The sequence below is a fragment of the Macrosteles quadrilineatus genome, unplaced genomic scaffold (assembly GCF_028750875.1).
Source record: "Macrosteles quadrilineatus isolate MER2022 unplaced genomic scaffold, UCM_ALF_1.0 Scaffold_9__3_contigs__length_116548681, whole genome shotgun sequence".
NCBI lineage: Eukaryota > Metazoa > Arthropoda > Insecta > Hemiptera > Cicadellidae > Macrosteles > Macrosteles quadrilineatus.
Genome location: NW_026542602.1, coordinates 70,197,444 through 70,208,327, shown reverse-complemented (window position 1 = coordinate 70,208,327; position 10,884 = coordinate 70,197,444). Strand labels below are relative to the sequence as shown.

At 31.2% G+C, this 10,884-nt stretch overlaps 1 protein-coding gene across 1 annotated transcript; it reads right to left on the bottom strand.

The window, feature by feature from the left end:
• Positions 1-5,001: 5,001 nt before the first annotated feature.
• Positions 5,002-8,481, bottom strand: LOC129004345 (C-type isolectin Sp-CL4-like). The gene is made up of 4 exons (XM_054432907.1): positions 8,351-8,481; positions 7,808-7,848; positions 6,354-6,477; positions 5,002-5,299 (listed from the first exon to the last, which is right to left on the bottom strand). Exons 1-4 carry the CDS (start codon positions 8,397-8,399, stop codon positions 5,049-5,051), a joined length of 465 nt encoding a protein of 154 aa, XP_054288882.1. The 5' UTR covers positions 8,400-8,481; the 3' UTR covers positions 5,002-5,048.
• Between the last annotated feature and the right edge of the window lie 2,403 nt (positions 8,482-10,884).

Sequence of the window (10,884 nt, the reverse complement as noted above, 5' to 3'; positions counted from 1 at the left end):
TTATTTTAGTATTTAAACAGTCATCTAACAATGTTACAAAATCAGGTAAAAATTTCGAACGTGCATTTCCCGTTGTGTATGAGAAGAGAAATCTCGTCTCGATCTCGTCTCGAAATTTTATGAGAAATAAAAAATCTCGTCTCGTCTCGTCTCGAACTAAAAATCCAATCTCGTCCATCCCTACTTTCTTGTTAAATTCCCAGTTGTTCGGAACCCTGAAACCCACCTTAATAGCGTATTTCGGCTTGAAACCGTTCCATGGCGTTCAATATTAAAATGTCGACTAAATTCCCACTGGGTTTTGACGACGGGTTCACCATTTTGGACCAAAGTATCGTATGCGAAAACGCGATGGTCTAGGGTCCACTAAGCCATTTCAACAAAAATGGCAAGCGTCACTGAAGGTAATGACATAACCTCAATCTTCCTACAACGTACGACAACAATCGAACAGCTGTTTAAAAAACGTCCGGTTCCTTTGTGTCACCCTGTATAATTAATTTTATTTACATGTTTTTTTTAGCGTTGCATATACTTGGTATTTTTAAACTAAACATGCTTAGTATAATTTTAATTTAGTATTAAATTCAAGGGTTCCAATTTTGTGGCCAATTGATTCTTTTGTACAGGAAACTGTATTCAAAATTTTGGACAAAAAATATTGACTAAAACAATTACATTTCATGAAAAAGTATTACTTTCAACTTTTAGTTTCATAAAAATTGTAAGCGTACAGCAATCCAATCACAAGTTATAAATTATGTGAACCAAACAGTAGTGCACATGAAAATAATAAAAGTAAAATGGAATTATAGATTTAGATGTTCTCTAATCTATAGGAATGTATTTAATCCTTCAATAAATAAATACAAACACATATTTTCATGTAAAATGGTGTATAAATCAATTTCAATTTCTCTTCTTCATGCACCTTTTTCCTTAACACGTTCGCTACCTCAATAGTACTAAATTTTTCATTCGCGTGGACCAGCAATGCACATATGCGTTGGCCGGTTGTTACCAATAGACTGCCGTTGCATATATGCAACAGCTGATCACATTAAAATAGACTGATGTCGCATATTTGCGTCGGTGTCCAATGTTATTAAAAAGCTTATATCTTTGTAACGGTCTATTTGAAGGTACTGAATTCTTTGCAGCGGTCTACAGGGATGTTTGTCGCATATGCGCGTCACTTGGTCTGTGGATATTTGCTTCATATGATAGTTGGCAAAACTGATTTTTACTATGCTACATTGCTCTGCATGTACTGTTAACCAAGTGACACCCGGTCTATGTGGAATATTAAAATGTATACCTCGGGCCGTGGCAATGACTTTAGTGTCGCAAATATGTGGCGATCGGTAGCGAACGTGTTAATAATCTTTTTTCTACTCTCTCACTTGTACTTTGTTGTGCAAAATAATAAAAAAAAAAAACTTTTCTATTTCCAGATTTGTTCTAGATACTCTTTTAAATCGCTTTTGCCTCAAGCACTACAATTAAATAAGCTGAATATATTTTAATGATTGTCACAAAAAAAAAGCATTTTGTTTTCCTTTAATCTCTTAGGAGGGAACATATTGTATTGTCCTATTGTACTTCTTATTGTATTCCTTGAAAATAAATTCTAATTTCTAAAACCATTTTCTTTTAGTTGAATGTTAACATTAAAAACCTTTTGTATCACCTTAACGGCGACAGTGTATTCTCTTACTGTATATAAACCTGCTTCTGCTATTTGATGATATTTTTTATACAATAGTCGTTGTGTATATGTGGACCATAAGAACTCAAAATATTGTCAATTTATACAAAATATCTACAATTGTACATAGTAATATATGATATTCATAGCTAATAACAGGGTTGGAAAACATTATGTTTCAAATATTTTTTTTGCTGGCTGATTGCAACATTTTGATTGTTACTGTTAAAATCACATTGTTAGGTCATTCATATGCTTTTCGCACCTTCGTTTACATAAGTTATATACCAAGAAGCATTTTTTCACATCACATCATATAGGCCTAGTTGTATTTAAAAAATAACTCATTTTATTGCTGATTTAAAAAATACATTTTAAGGTTCATTTATACATTTTACAATTTTGGAATACTTCCTAACTTTTACTAGTGTCAGCTAACTTAGTGTGTATTTGAAATTTTTTTTACAATTGACTATAAAAATAAATATTTTCTTATATCAATTAAAATAAATTCCGCAAAGAAATTTTAATGTTTGGAATAATTGTATGATATTAAAACCCCAGACCATTTTATCAGTTAAACTTTTCAAGTGTGAAAGCTACAGTAGTCGGTTATGTTATCATTACGAATTCTGCAACGTTGATTAAAATTAAATGTATAAATAAAATGATATTTATTAAGTACATTTATTTGTGACATCACAGAGAAGTAAGTTACTAAAGAAACTTGCTTATAGAACGACTGTGCGCTTTTAGCTCTAGAACGTTGGGCCAGAAATATACTTGTGACAACCAAGGAAGAGCCTGATAGTGGAGCACTGTTACCTCTATTCCTATCACACAGGGCACGGGGTCTTCCTCCACCGTGAGCATTGTAGTACATAAAGGCAAGGGGTTGATGTTGGAATTTGCCATAGACACTTAAGTGTACCCTTGAGTTTTTCTTCTCTACCTTACTTTTCTGTGGGGAGGTCTAGCTGTTCGTAGACTATAAATTAAAATTTTGTTTTATTTCGAACAATTTTGGATTACAGTACTAATTAAGCGACTGTGTTTATACTTAAGACATATTCTAAAACAGAGACACAAATTAATTTTTATGGCTTTAATAGTAAAATTGTTCTGTCAATTGTAAGCAAAAACTGTCATTATGTTATGAGAAACGTTGTAGGGTAATTTCTATATTTTTTGTGCATTCTTTTTTAAAAAATTCACCAACTCCTAGATACATTTATTCAAAGTAATTATTATATACCAAGTTAGTCCAATTTATGTGCCAAAAAAAGTCAATAGTTTAGTCTTATCATAAGCTGTAATTTTTCTATTTTATTTATAAATCCCAAAAAAGAGTTTCTCTTAGATAAATCTTAACGAAAATCATTGTTTTACTTCTGACTTTGCTATGGAAAATAAACTTTTTAAATTTAACAAATGTCATTAATTCTGAGGATGTGAAATGTGATATTATATAACTCTTCTACAATATACCAAAACAATTATTCTTTGCTATAATTGTGTATCTAACCTTATATGGCTTGTTGACAACTTTTCACTATAATAAAAGATTAATATCTATTGTGGGTCTAACATTTTACGTTTTCTTTTTTGTATAAGTGAGTTATTTTGTTATTTTTGATAAGAATCAAAAACACTTATTGCCTTTTCAATCACAGGGGCTTAAAATGTATATGTTAATTAAAGCCTAATATGGTTAAAGTATGGTACTGATGTTGCAAAATAATATAAAATGGACTTTAATGGCACTAATTTTAATATCCACCCATCATGGTTTGTTATTGCTTGCTCATGTAATTTTAATGTTCCTTTGACATGGTAACAATAGTTTGTTATTAGTTAGAGTTTGTTAGCTTGCATTCAGATATATATGTGGTTGTTTAAAGTAACATATTTTTGTATTGATATTTGGTTTGCCAGAAGGCAGTTTGAAGGCTTGCCTAAAATGTACAATCAAATTGTAATGTGCTAACCATTGGCTATATCGTTGTATTTTTTATTGCATGTAAATAAAGATGAAAATATTTTAAACGTGTACGAGTACAATAATTATATTTTAATTGTAACCTCAAACATTGTGTTTTGGATTTCACACCACCCTATGGATACTGTAGATAAATATATACCTATTTTAGCAAAAAATATCTTAAAAAAATATCTTAAAAAATATCATAAAAGGAAAAATAATAGCCTGTCTCCCATAGTTACTCAAATTAACTGATCTACAGTCTTGTTGCTTTTTTCAAATTGTATGTAAAAACATATAAAATGTTAATTCTTAATTCAAATAAGTATTTCCTATACTGCTGCAAAACTGCTGTTTTCAATACATGCAGTGTGATGCTAAGGTATCATTTTTGGTCCTTCGGAAAAATAAAACAACCCTACTGTTGTTAACAACTAGTTCATTATTTGTAATTAGTACAAAATAATGTGATGTGTCTGCAATATTATGTTCAATTAATGACGTCAAAAGTAGTATCTATATTTCACTACTAGTCCCAAAAGTGGCCAATTTTGGAGCAAGATGGTTTACCAGCGAGGCGAAGACTAGCACATAAAACATCTAAATCTGTTGAGCCCCGTAATAGTATATTACGTTACTAGTCCTGAATATAAGTGTTTGCCAGACGAGTGTGGTCGTTCCCGTACCATACGAGTCCGGTAAACACATTTTGGACGAGCGGCGTACGATAGTTTACGCCATACTACTAAATCTGTACAAATCCTTATAATCCATACCACCAACTAAAGGACTAAAAATCACTAGACATAACTATATTTTTGTTTATAACCACTCATTGCCACCCAAATACAGTATACTTATTTCGTACTTATTATCAGTACAGCTGATTGGTTTACGCCACACTACATTATTTTGACTAACTTCCCACCCAAGGATTTAGTCCAGAAAATAGCTGTTTGTCGCCAGCTTATTCAAATGGGGTTTCATTGCGTACTACTGTACTGTAATGAGTTTTACCGGACACCAATCAGCTGATTATACTGTATTTAGGTGGCAATGAGTGGTTATAAACAAAAACATAACCTCTCTTAGAGGTTATGACTAGTGATTTTTAGTCCTTTGGTTGGTGGAACTGGAAATATATAACGATTTGTACGGATTTAGTAGTAGGCAATGGCGTAAACTATCGTACGCAACTCGTATGGTAATCCCACACTCGTCCGGTAAACCTTTTTTTTCAGGACTAGTAAGGTACTGTAATATACTATTCTAGTTCTTTTGATTTGAAATGTGAGAAATAACTGCCTTAATATTTACATTAAAGAATCTTTTATTCTCCCTTACATCCAGAAATGTTCTTTAGGGCTGGTTCTCACAAATAATGTTATAAATATCGGAGCATGGTCGGTCGTTGAGGAAAATTTGGCGACGTCCCTCAAATTTTTTTGCCTCTACACAGTTCTCATTATTTTTGAAATTATCAGGTTGGTTATGCTGCCAACCGAAAGAACCAATTTCCTTATTGAGACCTGCCCATTCGAATATCTTCTTGTTATTTTCATCTCGTTTGAAAGAGGTGCCAGCTGTCCACGAACTGGTGAACTCGGAGCCTAAAAAAGATTTGATTTTAGTGTGAAGAAGTATACAAGTTATCTCCAATTGTTTTTTAGTAAATCATTCATCTTTATTATATGTGTGAAAAATTGCACATTTTCTTAACTCAACTTAATTGTATATTGAGAAAACTTAATCTTGTATCAGATGCATTTTTCTAATCAATCAATTTATATGAATAGAGATCATTGAACGTTCAGAGTTTTGGCTATCTAAGATTAAGTAAATGATTTTACTGGAACTTTACATGCTTATTATTACTGTACATGGACAAAGATTATTTAGTGGCTAAGTTTTGGAGGTAGAGCCTAGGTGCGATTCTTCAAGAAAATGGTAATTAGTAACAAGACCAGAATTTTTACTACTTCCTCAAAAAAAGGTTTGACACACTCCAAAAAAAATCATCAAAGCAAATTTATTTTTAGGTATTTTATTCATTAGACTTACTCACTATAATAATTGTTCTAAAGTGCTTTGATAGTCGCTTAGCTGAAAAAAGGAAGTAAAAACTATTATAAAAGAAATCCCCCTATTGCTTGTCTGATAACTAATGATGTTAGTTCAGAACATTATTATCTTAAATATACAAATCTGAACACTTTCATTTTGTAAGAGCAACTTTGGCCAAATAATTTACAAATATATATTTTATGTTTTAAATTGATGTGAGTGATATTATTATCACTATATAGTAGTCTTAACTTCTCATAAAGTTTCTTATCACTATTTCTTTAAGACAAACTGTACTTTTCTCTAAACCTTTCTAACCAAATCAATTTCTTCACATTTTATTATTTATGCAGTTCTCAAGTCTAGTAGAGTGTGGGTTCTGGATCCCGAGGACTTAGGTTGAAATCCCACCAGTCACCAATGGATTTAATCCATGGGATAATGTCGCAACGTTAGACCTTGCCTGAAGTAATGTGTAAAACAGTACTGAGCTAGAACCTATAGCATCCTAGGCTGGAAGATGGAAAAAACAATTTCTACATTTTGTTCTGTGGTGAGTGTAAATTAAAATACTAAATACTGTATACAATTTTGACATACCACCACATTTGCTCCTGCATGCATTAATCGCTTCACCCAATTCACCATGAGCCTGCTTAGTGACAGTGGTTGCCAGATTCCATTGTTTTCTTTTACAAAAGTCCAAGGCACCTTGCCAGTCTTTCTGTAAATAAGTAATATAAATTACAAGATTTATAAGACGTTCTTTAAATTATTATATTCCATTGTATGAAGATAGTTATGAATAAATCATCAACTTCAATTGTACATAATAAATATTTCTTAAGCATGAGGTAATGAAATGGTTTTAGTTCACTGGATGGTTGGAGTTATCACTTTTCTCCATTTTAAACAATGCTAATACTCCTTTTAAAGTACATTGTCTAAATATCTGTACAATAATATGTTATACATCAGGTGTTTTAAAACATAACAGCTGATTTAATCATTTGTTTTTGTTATTTATAAACATATTATGTATAACTTGTTGTTTGTTATAAGTAACATTAATCTTTCTTTAAATAAATTAAAAAACATTGTTAATGTAACATTTCTTGTAATTAGTATTATAATTAGACAATACCTTATGATATTTCTTTATCTACAAGAGTCCTCCTTTACTTACAACAAGGAAGATTATTTACTTATAACAAATAACAAGTTATACTTATAAATAACAAAAACAAATGATTGAATTAACTGTTATGTTTTAAAACACCTGATTGACGTATAACAGATTATTGTAAAGATATTTAGACAGTTTAAAAAAGAGTATTAGCATTGTTTAAATGGAGAAAAGTGGTCATGCATTTGGAAAAGAAGACATTTCTCTGTTATTATTTATCCATTCTTAACAAATAAGGTATTATTGAAAACTACATAACATTTACTAACTTTTTTGTCTCTTGCAATTATTTTGTAGAGTTACCGGTATTAGTTTTGTGAAATTTGGCATCAAATGTTTTAAATGGCTGCCATTTTTAACAGTTTAAGATATTTTAGTATATAATTTTAAACAAAGATAGGTAGATAAGATATACATTTTTGAAAAATCTCAACGCTGTTTCTCAACCGTTTAGGAGTTATGTTTTTGTAAAAAACACATAAATACAGACAGACGGAAAGGCACCACAGACCCATGTTCCTATGGTGAACTATGTGTCTTGACCTAAGCAATAACGCTATACACATTTGTCCAGAGAGTTACGGGACGCCCTGTATATCGCCTATTACTGGCTCAAAACAGCTGATTTTATTTATAGTAACAAAGGTAAACAGGTCTCACTCAATTCTACATCACACTTCATTAATATTCAACTTAAAAATACACATTAAAATGTGTGTCGCTGTTCAAAATAATATGGTGTGTATAATAATGTTAAATACGTGAAAAAATTGATATGACGATCGCTACTTGGAACCTTAAATTAGTTTACCTAAATTTAGTATTACATTACCTACATTAATTTGCCAATATATCCAATAAGTTATACCTTCATTGTGTAGAGGTGCAATTCCTTCCCTTCCGATACTTCTGAAAGAATTAACAATAATATTCATTAACATAAACTAAAATTAAGTATTAAAACTCTAAATAAAAATAATAAATAAGATTTAATCCGTACGATAGTTAGTTTAGTCTAATAACAATAGTGTGCTTAAAAAATCCAAAACGAATAAGTTATTTCATAGGAGCTAAATTAATTTACCCTTATAATTTTACTATGCTGGATGTATGGGTTTAATTGGATTCGAGCCATAACATTTTCGAAAATTAGTAAAATAAATTAAATTTACTAAAACCCCATAATTTTATTTTTTAATCTTGTTAAATGCACATCGTTTACCATTTCCATTTTCTTATTAGGCTACCTCAAAAATAGGAATAATGTGGTAAGGTAAATACATTGATATAATTAATGTTCTTAAATCAAATGACTTTACCAATTTATCACTTACATGTTTGAATATGCGTAATTAATAATATTACTATTTGTAAAAACTTCATAAATAATTAAATATTATTAGATAAATACCTATAATTGTAATAGCTGCAATTATAAATATGCCTTGTAGAAACACCATTACTCGATTTTTTCAGAATTCGGAGTTGAAAGAAATAAGATACTCGCTGGTAAACTAAAATCTAACATATTACCTGCAGGTTGTTGAATTTCTTTGTTTTGTATGACATTAGAAGCGGCAACTGGCGTGTTAGTTTTGAAACTCTTGACATTTTGACGTGGTTAAATATTTGTCGTATTAAAATGAAAGCCATACCTTTCAGAAAATTTGTCACTGGAAGCATCTGTTTGTGAAATATCACCTAATTGTTTTTAACTAAATAAGAAAAACGAACTGAAATATTTTTTAGATCCAACACTTAAGGGATATTTTTTAACACAATTTTAAGCTTCGAACCTGTATATGTTTATGGCTTAATTTATATTGCACAAAAGATAAGCTTTAAAAACTGAGCTGGCGTCGGAGTTTTATAGGTTAAGTCACTGTGTGCTGTAATAATACGCAATAAAAACAACCAACACGACAACGCTTTGCTCCAAGTAAAATATCTGTTATAGAAATTTTGCCTGGGTTAAATTCCTCTGAAAGTCATACTTTATAGGCCTATCAAACGCTTTAGCATTTCGATTAATTTTTATTTCTCTTTTATTACTTAGTGTTTTAGTAGTCTATTACTGTAAAAATGAAGCTACTGGTTCGAGAAACCTTTTTGAACTGCCCGATAATCTTTTACAAGATTCCCCTGGAAATTACTATTTTCATGCCTAACTAAATGATAGTGTTCTAGCATTTACTTTAAATTCGTTCCTTGCACAGATCTGTAGTCTATGTGGACGGCAAATGCAAGGTTAAAAGAGGCCGCCAACCTCTTAAAAAAATTGTTATACAGTATTGAGTCATGATTCAGAAATGTTTGTAATAAATTGTACTAGATAAATTATAAAGGCTTTTCTCTGAAGAATAAATATACAAACTAAAAAATAACCAGTTTCATGTGTAATTTTGTATCGTATTTGGTTGCGCAGCCGTTTCTGTTGCAGAAACTCTATTAATTATAAAACCTCAGTTCCTTTGTGGATCCACCAGGTTTTGAAGTTCTTACCTGAAGCGTAAACTTTTAATTATGTTTGGAAAACATCTAGCATGACTTTCTATCACAGACATGTGACAAATAAAATCAGATTTTAACTTAAATCTTACAATTAGAATACATAAAATACCATACAAAATAACATAATACTGCAGATCTCAACTTACTCGACACCTATTGATTTTTGATAAAATCTCATATTTTTTTATATATAATTATTTATATTTGATTCGTATACAAATACTACACTCCACTACACATTGAATTGTGGGAAGTGAGCTGGTGTAGTGGTTGGAACGCGGGACTTCGGTCCCTGAGGCCCCGGGTTCAATTCCCGCCAAATCACCAATGGATTTTATATAAATGATAATGCCGCAACCCCTAGCTCAAGCCTGAAGTAATGTGAAAAACAATCCCTGGCTAGCGTCTTATGAAAAAAAATAGAAAAACCACACATCAAATCTTATACAGCATGCGCAAAATTTGAATTTTATTTCTTTGTATTTCCGCAAATTGCTACAATTTTCATGTTTTATTATTATAATATTAAATGTGCTTGCACAGCATACATAAAAAAATATCACGAAAACTATAAAATATTTCAATTTTACTTTAGTGGCTTCATTCTAGGCAGTATACTAGTATATTTACGACATAACTTTACCTCTACAATGGATAAGCCTTATAAAGATTTATATGTGTTGCCATAGCTTTATAGCGTGAGTCGCCGTCAGCTATAATTTATATGGACCTGCAAAGTATAGGTCAAATAAGGTCAGAATGCCAAGAAACAACGTTGGTTAAAAATTTCGTTTCTTTATTCTTTTTATTGACATTGTGTGTGGTCTTTTACCTGAAGGAAAGTGAGCGCAGCGAACGAGCTCCAACATACAGGTGAGTGAGCGTAGCGAACGAACTTCAACCAGGACGTGATTGAGCCATGCAAACGAGATCAGATAGTAAAAATAAAAGTAAGCCTACCGTTATAGGATCGACCGGCAGACACAGAGGTAATTTAACCTTTTATTGATTGTCATACCGATCCGGAACAACAAAAAACAACATAAAATGAAGCTATGTATAATAGTTTGGCCAGCATATCTTAAAATATGCAAACCAACTGCTGTTCGTTATATAAGAAGGTTTCAACTGAATATTATAAGATCCCCGTGCGTAGAACGGGTACACAGCTAGTACCTGTATAAATTAGCTAAATCGGTGTCCTTTTTGTTTTGCTATGCTCGAACAATTTTTACTGTTAATTTACTCTGCCAATAAAAAATTAATATTTCATTCATGATACACTTGTCTGAATGTCGACAAAGGGAGGTATTTGAGGTGACATTTGATCAAACAATTAACACAAATACTTTGTTCATTGGGACTCTTTTTTCGGTAAAATTGTTGGATTATTGCCACTATACCTACAATTGCACAGCTGATGTATTTGACTCT

Excerpts from the sequence above, each read along its gene's own strand:
- LOC129004345 (XM_054432907.1), bottom strand. The coding sequence starts at position 8,399 with ATGGTGTTTCTACAAGGCATATTTATAATTGCAGCTATTACAATTATA. Across the intron at positions 6,478-7,807 it reads TGCACCTCTACACAATGAAG|AAAGACTGGCAAGGTGCCTT; the intron begins GTATAACTTATT and ends ACTTATTTACAG. Across the intron at positions 5,300-6,353 it reads ATGCAGGAGCAAATGTGGTG|GCTCCGAGTTCACCAGTTCG; the intron begins GTATGTCAAAAT and ends AATCTTTTTTAG.